The following is a 17,852-nucleotide window of genomic DNA, read 5'->3' as shown; positions in this document are numbered from 1 at the left end:
AGCCCTTGAAGAGCATGTTTGGAATTTCACTTTTTAAAAAAGTTTCAGCAGCAGCGTACACTGGCTTTACAAACATTTACATACCACATTCAAAAAGCTTAGAAGATTTCTTCCCAAAAGACACGACAGTCTGCTAAGCGGTTGCACCTTCAGGTTTCAAATGCCTTGGCAAATCACTACCTACAGAAGACTTGTTAGCAGACCGAAACACATTACATGCTTTAAACTCCAGAGAACATAATTTTAACTTCAGAGTTGTTTCTAACAGTAATGCACACCAGACAGAGACGATTCCCACATGCTTGATCTTTATTGTGCGAATATTGTTCAGAGCATTTATTACCCTCTGCAGACACACATTAAAAAAAACAATACACTAACAGTGGCTAGATTGATGGACAACATATTAAATCTATTTGGTGGTAACTTGTATGCATGCAGTTAACTCCTGTGGTGTACAAATCTTAGCCAGGAGGCCAGCCCAACTGACGACCACCCAGAACATGGAGATGTACGTGATAGACAGACTGCCCACCCTCAGGCCCTTCATTCACAACCATCCGGAATCCATTGGTCAGGCCCAGGTTAGCAGCACACTTCTTGCCAACAATCATTAAATGCCCGAGAAGCTGGAGGAGAAAGAAAAAAAAAAAAAGAAAAAAACAACAAACAGAAAACACACAGAAAAGGGGAAAGAGCAGGAGGGGAAGGAATGAGAGCAAAGAACCAATAAGCCAGTAAGTTAATTCTCAGAAATTCAGCCACTGCTCTTCAAATTCTTGTCTGCCTGCAACTGACATTTCCCAAGAAAAACTATAAAGACTGACTATGCATAATATAGGGGGAAAATAGAACTACTGATTAGTTTCAAGCCAGGCTGTAACAGACTACAAGTGTCAGAGAATCTAAATTTATTACATGGTTAAAGCCCCAACTACTTCTTCAGACAACATACATAATTCTGGTGGAAAAGAAACTTTATTTTACCATGTAAAGTTTACAAAATCTTTGAGCTCGATGTTTATAGTTACAAATGAAAGATTCAGCACCTCTCAGCTAACCTTCCTTTTCTTCATCTCTGACCTGCTAATGACCCCCAAGCCCACATTAGAGCAAGTACTCTTGCATGCAAATGATGAAAACAGACATCAGGATTATAAGATAACAAATACCAATTCATTTTTCCTGGGAAATCCACACATACAGACATATTTTGTTTTCTCTAGCTAATTTTACTGGAAAACTTTAACTCCATTATCTTTTTAAGCTAGAGGACAAGGATTATAGTATCGGAAAACTACTTTGCCTCTTTGAAATGTCAAGAGGAAAAGGGGGACAGCCTAGTACTTTATGGAAGTAATAAGAAGCACAGTTTGGTATACAGAAAACCTTTAGAGTACTTACAGATTCATCAGAATCTTCTGCTTCAGACAACCTGACAATTGGCTTCTTAGGAATCACTAAGAAATGTGTTGGAGCTTGGGGTGAAATATCATGGAACGCGAGGCACTGGAGGAACAGCAAACAGGTAAAATATAACTTGCTTCAGAGAAAGGTAAGAGTTTCAAATCAATATGCCTCACTAAATACATACTTCAGCAGATTATCGCATACCTCAAACACATGCAGAGATGGTAGCTTTTCTTGAGTGATATATTATTCTACATCCTTTAAATTCTAAACACAAAACACTACTTACCAAAACCTGCTGGTATGAAAAGAAACACTACTCTCTAAAGCATTGTTTAAAATCTACAGCCTTCTCAGCAAAGTAATACACAATCAGGTTCAAGATTTATTATTTCAACACATGCATAACAACTAGTAGAGCTGCTGGCATGCATGCCTATAAAAAGTACACTTATGCTTACTTATTTTTTATTAACACCATGTTTAATAAAATAAATGGCAAAGAGTTGCTAATCATCTTCCAGATATGCCTGAATATTTCCTTGGTCAAAGACAGCAAGGCAGTTCCAAAGATCCTGAAGTTACGTGATCGAAGCCATATTAAACTTCTGTTCTCAACAGCACAAAGTATTTCACAGTAATGCATTAACACCGGCTCTGCTTCAGACATTCTCAAATTGAGAGAAAGGCATCACTTTTGAAATACAAACAACTGTCTGTAGTGAGCAGTTGAATCTCAGCTGAAGTTACACAAATACCAAAATTACAACCAATCAGACACTGCATGCACCACTTAAATCTCCAATTAGGAATTACCAATAGACAAGAGAAAATGAAGCTGTATCTCTTTGTACAAATGGCCGACCACAAAACTGGGACTTGCTACTGCAACCTTGACAAACGTGCAGATGCACAGCAGGCACCCTGCCATCATTAGTCCAAGGACATCTCTGACTTACCCACTACATTTAACAGCAAAACACCTGGTAGTTATTGGTTATGTCACAGAGAGTGTATACTTAAAAACACGTATCTAGATTCTTCAAAATACTTATTTCCTAGATACTTTTTTTGTGATCAATAAAGTTAATTTTCTTTGCAACTATACTGCTTTTTTCTTCTACTAAGAAACATGGCTTTTGTCAAGAATAAAAGTGGTGAAACGCCTGAACTCAGCTTGCATTGATCTTGTATACAGCTTATCTTTTATATACCAAATCTGTCCAGTTTTAAGGTATCTTTAAGATAATGCCCTGAAGTTCTGAATCTCTGATGAACTGCTCATTTCTTCCAGAGAAGGACAGTAAGTAAATAACTGATGAATAAAACGAATGTGCACCCAAATAAATAAATCTTACTTTGAGTTGACCATTTTGTAAGCAGCTTTTCTATTATATAGTCCCATGGAGGCAGAATGCAAATGGCCAAACCACGTCAAAGAATTTAGGAGCAAAAGACTGGAAGCTAATAGTTTTCTATGGTACAGAAAGCAGAAGCAGCATTAAGGAAAAAGCACAACCACAGAAGTTCATGAGTGCATGGGAAACCAAACTTCATTTCAGCAAGTTTAGATTCAACCGGAAAAAGAATGATAAGGCATAATTCCACAGAGACTTTGTACTTTTCGGTACTTCCTTTTCTCTAAAGGTCAGTTATTGATTAAAGGCCTTCCTTACCCTTCTCCTTTTAACACTTCCAGCCACCTCTAAAAAGACCTCCATAAAGTCAACAAAATTAATTGAAGATCATCCACTAGTCAACTAAAATCTAGAAGCTCTACATTTCTGTGCACTTTGAAGTAAAAATCAAGTGAGGCACTGCAGGTAATGACTCTTCCAGAAAATACTCTGCACAAATGGCTGTCAAAGTGGGTTATACACTCAGCGAAGTCAATTCCTAATCAAGTAGTGCTCAGGTTACTCTGCTGTAGCCATTACAGCTGAAGGAAAAACTCACAGAGCTTTGACCAGGGTAAAGAAAGAGCACATACCTTCACATAAACACAGAGCAGTAACATAACCATGACTTTCAGAAAGCAGTGAACATTTCCAATATTCCCTAGAGCAGATGGCAACTGCAACAATTCTGCCATCTATCAAGAAAACAGTTTCAAGCTACGCATGATTTTTGCACACATAAATCTGACAAACTGAATCCTTATAGTCTGTATTCTCCACTGAGAATAATACCTTATTTCAAAAGCAAAAACTCCTGTTAATGGGGCTCCTGTATTTCAATCTGAAGGGGGTGTGGGAGAAAGTGCAGAGGATCTTATCCTGAATAGTAGCTAGTTTACATTTTGGAAATAACCGCTGCATTTCTTCTGAAGCTGATTACTTCATTTAGGCCCTAGCATGCTGTGAGGCACCAGCAATCCTTCTCGGAGGTTCACTGCCAAAGCCTGGCAGCAGAGCTACAAAACCTCCGTAAGGCTACTGAGAGGAACATCGGGACCTGCAAAAGCAGCTAGCTGTGGTGCTCGGAACCCGCAAGGAGGCTGCCTGCGGGTGGTAAAGGTTTCACGGCTACCCTCCTACACCAGCTGTGAGAACCCTCGACCCTTGGCCAGGAGCCCGATGCAGCTCCAGGGACGGTGCAGGAAGGCGCGGAGGCGCCCCGCCCGCCCCGCCGCTCTCCCGAGCGCCTCCACGGCGCCCCCGGCCCCTGCACCGCCCGCACCTGCTCGTCCTCGTAGATGATGTTGGCGGGGATCTCCTTGCGGATGATCTTCCCGAAGATGGTGTCCCCGCCAGGACGCGCCGCCTGCGCCTTGCTGATCTCGTCAGCCATGGCGGCGGCTCCCGCGCGGCTCCAGCCGGCCCTCAGCCGCAGCTTCCTCCCGCGGCCACGCCCCCCTCGGCGCTCATTGGGCCAACGCCGGCTGTCGGCCGTTGCCGCCTGTCTGATTGGTGGTTCCGCCTGTCATTCTCCTGCTTGTCCCGTCCCCCGCACTGGCGCGCCCTCGCTGACCCGGGAGTTGCGGAGGGATCCAGCGGGGGGGAACTGTTGGCGGTTCCGCGGAGGAATCAACGCTGCGAAGTGAAACTCAATTCTGCAGAAAGTAGTGCGATGCCGTGAGAGGCTGTTGAAGGCAGAACTAGTGCTTTTCAAATCCAACGCAAATATCTGTGTGATTTCTTGGAACAAGCTTCTGCAGACTGCTCCGAGCTGGGCTGCCGTTAGCTCCATACAAGTTTGCAGGTGTTTGGTGCTCCTGGAATCAGGATCCTGCAGAAGGTCAGTTTAATGTGTCAGCCCTTCCGCACACAAGTAATTTCGTAACCATGAAACAAACGAATCAATATGGCCAAGCAGTAATTCACAGAGGGCAACAGAAAAGTTACACGCTTATACATCTAGTTGTAAATGCTTTTTTTTAAATACATATGACACCAGTCATGAAATAGGAGAAATAAAAAAGCAGGGAAAAAACCTCAGAAACCTAGAAGACTAACAACAAAGCTTAATTTTCATGCGGTTTAACAAGACCAAGTGCAAGGTGCTGCACCTGGATCAGAGCCACCCCTGCTGTCAACACAGGCTGGGAGATTGAGAGCAGCCCTGGGGAGAAGGACTTGGGGGTGCTGGTGGATGAGAGGCTGGACATGACCCAGCCATGGGCACTCACAGCCCAGAGAGCCAAACGTGTCCTGGGCTGCATCCAAAGCAGCGTGGGCAGCAGGGGAGGGAGGGGATTCTGCCCCTCTGCTCTGCTCTGGTGAGACCCCACCTGGAACACTGCATCCAGCTCTGGGGTCCCAGCACAGGAAGGACAGGGACCTGCTGGAGTGAGTCCAGAGGAGGCCACCAAGATGATCGGAGTGATGGAGCACTTTTCCTGTGAGGAAAGGCTGAGAGAATTGGGATTGTTCACCCTTGAAAAGAAGAGACTTCCGGATGACCTAATTGCAGTCTTGCAGTACCTGAAGGGAGCCTACAAGAAAGAGGAGAGGGACTTTTTACAGTGTATGTACTGACAGGGCAAGGGGGAATGGCTTTAAACTGCAAGATTGGAGGTTTAAATTGGATATGAGGAGGAAATTCTTTACTGTGAGCATGGTGAGGCACTAGTACAGGTTGCCCAGAGAAGTTGTGGATGCCCCATCTCTGGAAGTGTTCAAGGCCAGGCTGGATGGAGCTCTGAGCAACCTGGTTGAGTGAAAGATGTCCCTGGTCATCGTAGGGGTGTTGGAACTAGATGATCTTTAATGTCCCTTCCAACCCAGCCCATTCTAGATTCTATGATTTTCTAAACCTCACAAATAAAATAGATTGACTTCCCTGAAGATTTGTCTAGGAAGATATTAATATAGACATTTATATATATATATATATTATTTTTTTTTTTTAATATATTTTTCTCTAGACAAAAATCTCACAGGAAAGCATGCTGGAGGGAGGCAGGGAATAAATACTGCTAACTGGCTTAAACCTAATATGGTTCCGCAGCTGATTACCTGAACTTATTACAAAAAGACCAGAATTTGTCATATATTTCTAGTAATAACTCTGAAATAGTTTATCATGAGATACCCTGAACAAAACTCTGATAAAGCACATTAAACACTGAAATTATATTCTCTTCCTCAGCTGGTGGTTCTGCATTAAGATATTTTGACATGTATATGTCCTACAGATGGTATTGGAGCTTTACGACAATTAAAATAAGTGCTTCAGAGACTAATTTTTTTGAATTATATTGTTGTCTAACCATGGTTATTCAGCAAATAAATGATTAATTTTATTCCCCCATATTCTCAGTAATTAAATGTATTTTGTGAAAGAATAGAAGATCTGGTATTACTAGCTAGACAGACTCAGGAGTTTAACATACAAATACTTATTTTGGATCCATTTGCACATGGTAATATATTTTAAGTAGTTCCACAGGCTGCCGTGGAATCAGTCTATAAAGCATATTTCTATCTTAAGAGAAGACATAAAGAGACAAGCTAAAGGTTTCTCTGAAAAAGCAAAAACATTTTTTTTCGTATAGTTGACTTCAGCATATATTTGTGTCTCACCATGTAAACAGCAAAATATATATTATTTTCAATAAAACAAGGTCCTTTCAAAGGGTGTAATTCATTCATTCACATCTGCAATAATTATTCTTGGAAATAAATCTATGAATAAACATCACTTCTGCTAACAGATCGAGTTTATTTATGAGTTACATAGTAAAAAGGAGTATTTAATAGATGCTTGCAGTTGAGTATTAATTAACAATAAAATATTAAAATTATTGAGTAATAGTTTAGCGTTCCCATATTTCAATTAGCTTACAATGTAATTGCAGTTAAACGATTAAATGGACTGTGTATTGAAGCTAGAGGTCTAGTGAACAGTAAAGCTGATTACACAGAAAATCCTTATGCTGCCTTTAAGCTAATGCTGAATGATGTGTTACTGAACTATAAGCTTGTTTATTTTTCAAGAGAATGGCAATTCAGTTTTTTAGAAGTACCAAACATGGCCATGATATGGCCAGGGCAAGGCTGGGGTGGTCAGCCAGGGTGTGAATAAGGCAAGCCAGGGCTGTGGGGAACTTGATGTGAGCAGTCAAGAAGGTGACCTGACTAGAGAGGGGAAATGACTGAACAGAAAAAAATGCCTGTCAGATAACACCAGCAGAAAAAAAGCCTGCCAGCTTGGCAGCTTTGATTTTGGGAACCAAACATCCTTGAAAAGTGCAGCTGGCCTCTTCTAAGTACAGCTGGGTACCTAGGAACTGGAGAGATCCTGAGATACTACTGGTAAGTGCAGAAACAAGGAATTGTAACCACAAGTTTTCTTCTGTAGTGGTGAAAAAATAGACCGGGAAAGGAGAAGGCACCCCAGTAAGGAAGGATTCTGAACTGCCATTGGCAAGGCAGTTGCCAATGCAAGAGCAAGGAAACAGTCTGGCAAAATAAAAACTGATTTGAAGCAACAGCAAACATCATCATTTATTTGCCATTCTAGGTGTTGCAAACAAACTGATGGCTGTCCAGTTACCCATTTGAAACAACTGGATTTTTTGTTCAGAAGAAAGAGTAGAGCACACTGGTCTTTGTGCTACCCTGGGCAGTGGTCTGCGAACCTTCGGCAGGGGGTGCTGTACAGGGAGCAGCCCCTCGTCCTCACCACGGCTCCCGTCAGAGGGCAGGGGTCCCTGGGCCACTGGCAGCTCCAGTGGACTGAGTGGAGCCTGTGGGCAGCACTGCCTGCCTACTATGGACCCCCTTCAGCTCCTCCTGCATGCAGTGGCAGCCTCCCACCAGACCCTGGCATGGCGAGGACTGGCACTGTTTGGATAGCCAAGAAGGCCGGTGGTGTCCTGGGGTGCAATAGGAAGAGCAATGCCAGCAGGTCAAGGGAGGTGATCCGCACCCTCTACTGTGTTCTGGTGAGGCACATCTGGAGTGCTGTGCGCAGCTCTGGGCTTCCCAGAAGAAGAGAGACATGGAGTTCCTGAAGTGGGTCCAGCAGAGGGCAGTGAAGACGGGACTGGAACATCTCTCTTACGAGGAAAGGCTGTGGGTGCTGGGCCTGATCAGCTTCGAGAAAACTGAGAGGGGACCTCGTCAGTGTCTGTCAGTATGTGAAGGGAGGGAGCCAGGCTCTTCTCAGTGGTGCCCAGCAATAGGACAAGAGGCAGACCGATGTACAGGAAGTCCCACCTGAACACGAGGAAGAACAACTCTGCTGTGCGGGTGAGCGAGCACTGGAGCGGATTGTCCAGAGACACTGTGGAGTCCCCCAGTGGGGGTAGAACCGTCTGGACACAATCCTGTACCATGTGCTCTGGGATGTCTCTGCTTGAACAGGGACGTTGGACTACATGAGCCACTGTGGTCCCTTCCAGCCCGAGCTGGAAGTCCCTTCTGTGAGTCTGTGACGGCCGCGTCAGCCCCGCCGGCGGAGGCAGCGGGGCGAGGGCACAAAGGCTGCTCGGAACGGCGGCGGCGGCGGGCGGCGGGGCAGCATTGTCAGCGGCACCGGCTGGATCGTCACTTCCGGTGCGCCACTTCCGTCGGTGGGCCGGTGCGGGCGGCGGCCGCCATGGGGAGCCGCGGGCAGGCGAGTGACACACATACATTTTATCCTTGCGGGAGCCTCCCGCTGGCGTGCTCGGAGGTTGGAGCTTTGTAGCTTTGGTAGAGACAAAAGACATAGGCTTTCAGGACAAGAAGGACACGAAACTAGGTGAAAAAAGTAGGGGTTTGCAGGTAAAGGCTATTGCGGGAAAAGGAAGCGAGATGTGATAAGCAGAGGTTAAAATACATCAAAAGCACGTCTCGTGAGAGTAAGGTAGGGAAAAACAAAGACTTAACGAATTATTAAACCCTCTCATTACTACGGTGTGATATCCTGTCAGTACCTCTTTCAGAAGTGTCTTGAAGCCTAGTTGTGGGAATACAACAGACTGAGGTATTCCTGGAGCTCCCTGTTAAAGCAGGTGACTGTGGAGGTCAGAGGAGTCTGCTTTAACATGTCTCGATCAAGTCCATCTAATACAGCTACTCTGTGGCAGGTGTAGTGAAAAATTTTCAGGAGGAGCTTGCAGAAATAGGATGAGAGAATATCCTGGGTTGGAAAGGAACCACAAGAATGATCGAGTCGAGCTCCTGGTCTTGCACAGGACCATGTCCAGGAGTCACACCATGTGCCTGAGAGAGTTGTGCCAAAGCTTCTTGAGCTCTGTCAGGCTGATGCTGTGACCACTTCCCTGGGGAGCCTGTTCCAGTGCCCAGCCACCCTCTGGGTGAAGAGCCTTTTCCTGGTACCAGCCTAAGTGTCCTCTGACACAGCTTCAGGCCGTTCTCTTGGGTCCTGTCGCTGAGTACCAGAGAGAAGAGATCAGTGCCTGCCTCTCCTCTTCACCTTGTGAGGAAGCTGTAGACTGCTGTAAGGGCAGGAAGATGCCTGAAAATGGCTCATCAAATTGTTCAGAATAACTATCAGAAAACTTCAAGTTTTACCATACGTGTCTTCCACATAAAACAACTTGTAATATTAATTTGCTAACTGCAGGGATGGCAAAAATATTGTGGGGGTAGAAAAACTTTAGGATGTTAAAATAATCTGTAAAGCAAGAAGTTTATTTGTTGTGTTTTAATTCTGTGAATTTACTTTCCACAGATTCACCCATCTAGGGAATGGTGTAATTAAAGACAACATGGCTCTGTTCATTTTCTGGTTTTTTTTCTGAGTTACAGCCCTGTGTTTCCTCTTATGTCCTTTTAAAAAATATTTGGAATAACTAATAGTGAGAAAGCAATTTAAGACTATTATGAATTACCTGGAATTGTGCCCTCTAGAGATGCCAAAACATGATAGGAAGTACTACAAGGAGCGTCAAAAGGCATACTGTTATCAAGATTACATTTTTCTGGTGCCTGTCAGAGATTCTTTTCAGTGTCTGGCAAACACCAAAGAAGTCTCCTAAGGACTTGAGGATTTCAGTAGTTCATTACAGTCTGTATGAATGACCAAACAAAACCACATGACTGTGAGCTGTGATTCTCAGGGGGTTTGCTCTTCATACATATTCAGGTGTGTCTTCTCTACATTGTAAATCCTAATCGTTTGAGTGTTTGCTTTTACTGAAGTTTTCATTTGCTGACCTGGCAGTTACATTTAAGGGAAGGACTCTGCATTGGTTTTGCCACACCAGAAGATTATTATATGAGAATACTTCAGCCATTTTTATTTCTGTCATTTTCAGTAGCTGGAGAATATCTTCTGATGTGCCCTTGACAGTGCCTTCGAGTAACTTGACTTTTAGAGTTATTCCAGTTTGTCGGGTTTATTTGATGTTGGCACAATAAATAATGCATGTGTCCATGTATTTGCAGGATTATATTCCCATCATGCCAAGTAATTATTTAGGATTGTGGTGCCAGCATCGTAGGGTGATGTGAAATATTTAGACCTGTCTTAAGATTTTGATGACATTACATCTGCTTTGACTGCAAGATTTTTTTATCAGGAATTTAAGTAAAACGTCTTAGATACTGATTCCTTATCAAATTCTGTACTAAGTGGAAAGAACATGAAATTTCAACCAAAACATTTTCAATTGTAAAATGTTAATTTTAGCTAACAATCCTGCTAGCAAATAAGTAAATTTTATTGATGTTGTATTGGCAGGTTTTGAAGCTTTTTAAGTTGTTGCACAGAACACGGCAAGAAGTTTTTAAAAATGATACCAAAGCCCTTGAAGGTGAGATACTTGTTTTATGTGGTGTATGCTTACCTGTATTTCTGTGGAACTTTCTTCTCAGAATACAGAGAAAGAGAATTCTTAACATAATCTTTCTTTACATTCTCTTCCGTATTTTTCAAGTAATCATTGGGAAAACTTGTGTGTCCATAACCAGGCATCCTTTAATTTGAAACAAAAAAAATGGTTCTTAGATTCAAGCACCCAATCCATATTTTGGAAGGGACACATCTCTTTCTTGAATCTTCCTGATCTTCCTGGGAGATTTTTTTCTTTTGTTTTTTAACTTACTCTCTTCAGTCCAGCCAAAGCATGTTTAACTGTACTAAGCATTAGAATTAATTCTCTCTGTATGGTTTTTCCTCAAGGGATTAGTCCTGCTTTTTTTAGTAAACCACTTTCTGTATGCAATACAGAATGCTAAATAGTGAATCTTATTTGATTTGTATACCAGTCAACTTAAAATGTGACATCACATGAATTACATGGAAATCTTACATTGAAATACTTTGATCAGAGTGCCCCAGGAAGGTGCCATAAAGGACTTAAGATTCTTAACTTTGGGGCAGTGACAAATTCAAAATGCAATTTTTGTTCACACTTTAGTTTTTTGTTTACTTTATTTAGCTGCAAGACAAAAGATAAATGAAGAATTCAGAAATAACCGAGACGAGAAATCTGAAGAGAAGATAAATGAGGTATTTTCTTGTTTTCTGTTGTTTGGGGTTTTTTTCCACTTTGCATAAAAATATTTAGAAATGAGCTTTTTACTTAAAGGATCTCTAAACCAATGTAAATACATTGAGACATCACAAAAATCAGATTGGCTTAGGAAGACTTCTGCATGGATCTTTGTTTATAAATATATAGATACCTCCAGTGGTATTAATAATATGTTACAGAATATTGTACATGGAAAAACATGTAAGTTGAAAGTATGTTTTGACAGTTCAAAGTGATTATTCTGAAGTTTTTAATAAAATTATAGGAGAAAATGTTTATAGTTGCTATTTTCATGTAAATATTTTATGCTTTGCTCATAATATCTATCTGCATTGTGGTCACTTATATTTACTGGGTCATTGTTGTGTAGACAAACACAGAAACATGCGGAGAAATTAAGCAATCTGCTCAGTTGCTGACAGATCACAAATGAGTCAGAATCTTTTGTGGAAGGCAAAAAATAAGAAAATTATTATGATTGATTGTAGTATAGTCTAGTAGTAGTATTTATTAATTATGCTACAGGGATTTTTTTGCTTCCTTCCTCATCATGCATTAAAAGTAGAGCATTCTGTTCACTCACTAAGTTAGTAACCTTTGCTCATTTGGCACCTTAACACTTTTTGCTGAGTCATATTTTCTAGAAGTTACTGATTCCTGAAATGGAACTTCTGTATTTTAGATAATTTTAGTTATTAACATCCATACAGAGTGAATAACTTAGTACTTGTCATTCAGCCTGATATGAGACTGTGTTTACGTTGTCACTGGGCACTGGTTGGAGTAAAGTGCCTACATCTGTCCCTTGCAGAAATGAATGTAAACCTTTTCCTCATACCAGCCACTGAACAGCAGCATAAATAGTTCTGACCGTTTAGTTAGGACTTCGTGAATTTCAGCTCGTTATCAGCCTCCTGTAGTAATACTCAGTGTTTGTGTTATTACTGTCTCATTAGCTAAATTATGTGGTTAAGGCTTGGTTTTTTTAATACGTGTGCAGGAAAAATATTTGCTGTAATTTTGAAATCTGTATTTGTTGTAATTGGCAACCTACAAAATACACATATGTAACTTTTTAATACGGGTTAGTTGATTAACTATGTCAGTGAAAGAAATACTAGGCTTCCATCCCAGCTACACACTCCTAGAACATCACAGAAGCTGTCATATTTATTGCATGTACACACTGAATAGACTTGGTTGCAAAGAAACTGAATCAAATTATTTACAGCACTTGAGAAAGTTTGGGCACTTTCTTTGCATAAACATGGTGCTGTTAGTGTTCTGCTTTGGACAGCAACTAAAAAATGGAATATTGACGAGCCAAAATAGAAAGCTACAGTGTATTCTAATACATCAACAAGTACTTGTATCTGTGTGTACTTGTACATGGCAAGCTTGCAGTGACATAAGGAGATGAAGATAACTGTCTACAGTAGGAGAATGAGAAATGTGGCAGCTGAATCTAATGCACCAGTTTGACTTCAGATCAGGAGTGCACTTACAAAGTTGCCTTGGTTATTCCACTTCCTGTGATTTGTCTTGTTTTGTAGAGCAGTGTCAGAGCAACTAGCAGAATTCCCTTAAGATCAGTCTGAAGAGGAAGCTGTGCTTCAGGAGCATGCAGCCCGGCTGCTAATGGGCTTTTCAGCAGGGGTAACTGGACAGTACCTGCTCCAAGCCCATAAAAGGGGAAAGCATGAGAAGAAATGCAGTCAAGTAGATTCAAGTATTGAGCTGTAGCCTTTGCAGAGATCCACTTCCTAGTGTAAGCATGTCTCCTGAAACGTCTCACTTGCACAGTTTCACTTATTTCTGGCACAGGTATCATGCAAACAAGTATTAGACTTCTTTTAATTGCTCAGCAAAGCTAGCGAGAGTGCTTCAGCTTATCCTCTTAGTGAGAGAAGGAATTCTAGGCCTTTTGCCAAATACTAATGCCTCTGCTAATCTTTAGGTAGTGCCTTGTTTCTGCATAGCTTTTCTATGAAACTTCAGTATTCTTAATTCTTGTCGTGTTTTGCCCTTGTTTTTGTCTCCTAATTTCAAGAGCAGTAGTGTTGAAAGAATGAGATTGCCCTTTCACCAAGGAAAGTCAAATGTTACTGAGGCATTCGCAGTATCTTTGATCACTGGGAACTAGTTAATTGTTTTTGTACTTGCATTTCACCTTATTCATTTGCAGTTTTGATCAGGTACGTAGATGTGTGTACTGGTGTATGTTACTGAGCTGAACTTTCCCTCTCTATGTGCTCCATGTCAAGGCCACTTACATTTCAATCTCTTAAGTTATTCCAGAATGCCCAAGGCAAAAGCAGTATATACGTAGTACATAAGTAACTGAATAGTAGAACTGAATGACTTTATTATTTGAATAGTTGTCTAGTATGGAAAATATCTTCAGAAATAGTCATATATAGTTTAAATTACTCTGTTGTTCCTCTCTTTTTATTCCTTTTGCTAGCTTCTGAAAATAGCTTCAGATGTTGAAGTGATTCTCAGAACTTCTGTTATTCAGGCGGTTCACACAGATTCTGACAAAATAGGTGAGTAAGACTGCATGCTAAAGAGATACTTGTATATGTTATAGTAAATAAACTATAATAGTAAAATAATAGTTATAATAAAATAATAGTTTAGTAAATAAATATAGAATATTAAAGTAAGGAAAGGGATAGTGAGGCAAATAGCATGTCTGTTGTTCTCTGCTGAAACTCTTAATGTAGGCTATTGATTGATTGATACCTAGGACAGGTGGAGGTTTCAAAGGCACAAAGTTTCTACACAAATGTTTTGAAGCATGAGGCAGAAGTTACTTTTGATGCCCTTAACTAGCTATAACTATTAGGAAGGTCAGCAATTAGATAGCAAGTCAGCATGCGTGTACACACTAGTCAGTCAGCGTACGTCTGAAGGCAGTAGCCACAGTATCTATCTGTAGGTGCTTGCTCTACCAAGTAGGGAGAAGCTGCCTAGGAGAATTAGCAAGTGCAGTATGTACTCCTGAAACGTCTCACTTGCACAATTTCATTTATTTCTGACACTGACCATAAAATAGCTTTTTCTTTGAGGATTGAGTGTTCGTTTCCAAAACTTTTTCCCAACTATTTTAGTTTCAGGTTATTCTGTGTAAGATTTGTGACACAGTGATGGCCTTGATGCAAAGTCTATCAAATCTGAAATCTTGATTCCTGGTTTAGCAGTTCTTTTATCTAACAGTCAAAAAGAGAAGTAGTAGGTAGGCTCAGCATACATGGGTGTGGCAGAGAATATGGGAAATACTCATCTGTGTACATTGTTTCCTTTTGTTTAATGTTGTCTGTCAAGTTTTGTAACAATTTTGTTTTAGGTTTGGTAAAACATTTGGCTTTAAAACAGCAGTTATGATCAAGACCAAAGATATGTCTGGACCAGTGTCAAGTCTTCCACAGTGATTCCAGGCAGATAACAGTTGGAAGAATAGGAACAGACAAAGTGAACTTGCACCTCTTTCAGCTCTTCACACCTGGCAGCACTTCTTGAGCCAGGGATGTTTTCTGGTTTAGTTATCTTCAATGGCCTTCTCTTCAATTACTTTTCATTTTCACCCAGCTGTTCATGAATTTTTAAGTCCTTTATTGCCTCTTTTTTGTTCACTTCCCGCATGAAACAGCTTCTCTCAGAAACAACAGGTGAATGCCTGTGATTATTCTGTTGCTATTCACTGCACCCTTTTCAACTCTATCTCTCAAGATGGTTAAGGCCCTGCTATCTCAGTCGAGCTGAGCACTGTTGTAAAACTGTGGGCAAGGAGGCATTTATACACACAGCAATGGCACAATAATGTTTTCTCTTTCATTTTCAACTGGATTCCTGCTAATAGTCACTGCTAATTTTAAATTTAATTTTTGGCTGCCAAGTGTACATATTATGTATTTATTTTTACAAAATTGTACTCATTAAACTCAGAGTAGTCATAATCAGTTTTGAACTTACCACTTACTTTGTGAAATTAGTACTTTTCTTGACCGCTCTGCATTGCATGTCTCTAGGTGTAATTTTGTCTATCAATTTAGTGGTTACTCAGTCAAGTCTTAAGCATGTCTTGCCATTGTTCACAGTAAGCCATTTTCTTAATGAAATTGTTCAGGATAATATATTAAAAACCTTTTCTTCCCAGGTAACTTACAAATATGTTGTAAGTGACATGTCAACAGAAATACCTGTAGAACTCCACATTTGACATCACTCCAATGGATGGCCTCATCATTTATTATTCACTTCTTACAGTTTAACCAGTGACTTATCTGTGCAAGACTTCTGTCATAATAAGGCTGTTGTTTTATAAAAGCATTGATTGAGGGACTTCTGGGAATCCAAACATATCGTGGCAACCTCCGAAGAGCCATTCAGAGGACTTCAGCAGGGACTGTAAGGCAGAACTTCCATTGCAAAAGCCACATGGATTCATGCTCAAATACTAGCTTGTATTCTAATCCTGTGCGAGTGTGTAGGGATGGAATTAGGACAGCCAAGTGTATCAGCAACAGAAGGAAGAGGAGAGAAAACACAGGACAGGGACCCAGTAACAAAGGACACAGAATAGTCAGTTCTGTGACAATATACTGGCAGTAACTTTCACTAGGTGCTTTCTTCTCCTGTTGGCCTTTAAAGTAGGTGTGACAAGATAAATATTACAGATCAGATTCCAAGACTTGGGGGAGAGAGCTAAATTAAATCCAGTATTCAGTTTTGAAACTGTTGAAGTAAGCATAATATGACTCAGGCTTGAAAAAAATGCCATTCCCCCCCTGCTAAAAGTTACTGCAAGACTTGATAATTTTTTATGGCTTCTTAATGATATCAAAAATTTTAATGCTTATAAAGGAAATGGGAAAACATTCTCATGACCAGCTGAAAGTAAAATCTTAGTATGCTTTTGTGTTAGATGTAATGATGCTGCTTGTACACTTACCAGAAGTTCAGATCCTCATTTTAGTAACCTGATTTTTTGTATGTAAATGTGAAAACAACTTTAGAATTTGAAGTAGTATTTTCCATAAGATTATAGTCTTACTGGGTTTTTTTTTCTATTTCAGTACTCATACCCAGGAAAGATGTGCTACAAGACAACACTCCTTACTTAGATAAACCAACAAAAAAGCAAGAATCCTGAGGAAATATTGTTACCAGGAAAAAAGAGACTAAAATCAACTCACTGATTTTCTTGAATGCTATGTTACTATCATGTACTTGTTCTGTGGAAGATACTAATACTTCCACAGAACTTAAAAGTACACTGCTGAATTGTGTTACTTCAGCCAGGAGTGTTTCTGATTATGACAGCTGTCAGACAGAGACTGTTTCCCAGAAATCCAGAGTTTTTCAAAGCTATGTAAAAAATAAATGGAGTACTTAATACTGATAATATTTATTCTTAAGCTTATTGTCAATCATAAGCTTCTTTGAAGTAATGGAAAAACATCTTGTGGCATTTAACATTAAATGTATGCTTTTCACCAAAAGCATGGTTTCTGAAGTTGTCATTAATTGTACGCTGGTATCCTGTGATGCCTGAGAGAGTTCTTAAAGGTTTGTCTGAATAAATTATTCGTGTTTGACAGATGGGAGAGCATGTCTAGTGTTTTTCTTCTCCTCCACACCTTGGAATGAGCCAGAATGTTAGGATTTAGTTCTCAGATAACAGCACAAGAGAACCCAATCACGACATAATCTAAGGATGTTGGTTTAGATCATATAGTTTCTGAATGTAGGGTTTGTGTTTTAGCTTGTAATCATTTGAGTGACTGAGGCATTTTCCAAGAAAAGGGCCTTGCTGTTTAGTTGCAAGTGAACTTGCCTAGAGTGAATATATGAAAAGTTTGAGTACTAAACCATAATAGTTTGCATTTTTTTTAAAGGATACTTACTTGCTTCTGTGGAATTCATCACAATTATCTGTTCACTTCCATTTTAACTGGAAGGAGGTACAACTGCAGTGATACATAGAAGCTTCTCTTCGCGCAATTGGTAACAGGCACCATCCTAGGATCTAAGTACCTCACACAGGAGTGAAGTAGTCCAGCAATACGTCTCAACTCGTGAGTCCCAGTGCTCCTGTTTATTTTCAGTCTCTAAGATGTCAGAATTGTGTATCTGTGTGTGTACTGATACAGCTTCACTGGCTGAGTGAACCAGAAAACTAGTGCCTTCATCCAGTCTCTTTTTTCTCACAAAGCATGTCAGTGTGACAAGTACTCCTTTCTTTAAAGCCATTGCCTCCGGCTGCCATGTGCAGGGCAGCCAGCAGCAATTACAGATGTCAGTAAACCTCTTTGAATTGCACTGATACTCCCTGCACTGTAGCTAAAAGGCAGCAGACACGTGATGGGAGATGGAATGAAATGACTGCAGTTCTTGTCATTTATTGTGGTCTAGTGGCTGCACTACAAAACAAATGTCTCAATCTGTAGGGGATGCCCTATTCTAGGCCCCTGGTATTGTTTACTTCCCTAAGGACAAGCTATATTTT

At 40.7% G+C, this 17,852-nt stretch overlaps 2 protein-coding genes across 2 annotated transcripts; one reads left to right on the top strand and one right to left on the bottom strand.

The window, feature by feature from the left end:
- Nucleotides 1-291: 291 nt before the first annotated feature.
- HINT1 (histidine triad nucleotide binding protein 1) lies at nt 292-4,282 on the bottom strand. Its single transcript, XM_042023405.1, has 3 exons — nt 4,090-4,282; nt 1,405-1,509; nt 292-629 (listed from the first exon to the last, which is right to left on the bottom strand). Exons 1-3 carry the CDS (start codon nt 4,198-4,200, stop codon nt 465-467), a joined length of 381 nt encoding a protein of 126 aa, XP_041879339.1. The 5' UTR covers nt 4,201-4,282; the 3' UTR covers nt 292-464.
- A 3,572-nt stretch (nt 4,283-7,854) lies between these two features.
- On the top strand, nt 7,855-16,950 carry LYRM7 (LYR motif containing 7). The gene is made up of 6 exons (XM_042023378.1): nt 7,855-7,989; nt 8,110-8,472; nt 10,546-10,618; nt 11,246-11,316; nt 13,806-13,887; nt 16,420-16,950. Exons 1-6 carry the CDS (start codon nt 7,855-7,857, stop codon nt 16,494-16,496), a joined length of 801 nt encoding a protein of 266 aa, XP_041879312.1. The 3' UTR covers nt 16,497-16,950.
- Nucleotides 16,951-17,852: the final 902 nt, after the last annotated feature.

This window comes from Corvus kubaryi, unplaced genomic scaffold (genome assembly GCF_017639235.1).
Source record: "Corvus kubaryi isolate FWS band 111438036 unplaced genomic scaffold, C.kubaryi_AGA036_p1.0 37249, whole genome shotgun sequence".
Taxonomy (NCBI): domain Eukaryota; kingdom Metazoa; phylum Chordata; class Aves; order Passeriformes; family Corvidae; genus Corvus; species Corvus kubaryi.
This window is presented reverse-complemented; position numbering and strand designations above follow the sequence as displayed.

What these genes read in the sequence shown, in the direction of transcription:
- HINT1 (XM_042023405.1), bottom strand. Translation starts at nt 4,200, where the DNA reads ATGGCTGACGAGATCAGCAAGGCGCAGGCGGCGCGTCCTGGCGGGGAC. An exon ending in TCATCTACGAGGACGAGCAG is followed by an intron (nt 1,510 to 4,089) that starts GTGCGGGCGGTG and finishes CTGTTCCTCCAG; the next exon opens with TGCCTCGCGTTCCATGATAT. An exon ending in CAGAAGATTCTGATGAATCT is followed by an intron (nt 630 to 1,404) that starts GTAAGTACTCTA and finishes TTTCTCCTCCAG; the next exon opens with CTTCTCGGGCATTTAATGAT.
- LYRM7 (XM_042023378.1), top strand. Translation starts at nt 7,855, where the DNA reads ATGGAGTTCCTGAAGTGGGTCCAGCAGAGGGCAGTGAAGACGGGACTG. An exon ending in GACCTCGTCAGTGTCTGTCA is followed by an intron (nt 7,990 to 8,109) that starts GTATGTGAAGGG and finishes CTGTGCGGGTGA; the next exon opens with GCGAGCACTGGAGCGGATTG. An exon ending in CACAGATTCTGACAAAATAG is followed by an intron (nt 13,888 to 16,419) that starts GTGAGTAAGACT and finishes TTTCTATTTCAG; the next exon opens with TACTCATACCCAGGAAAGAT.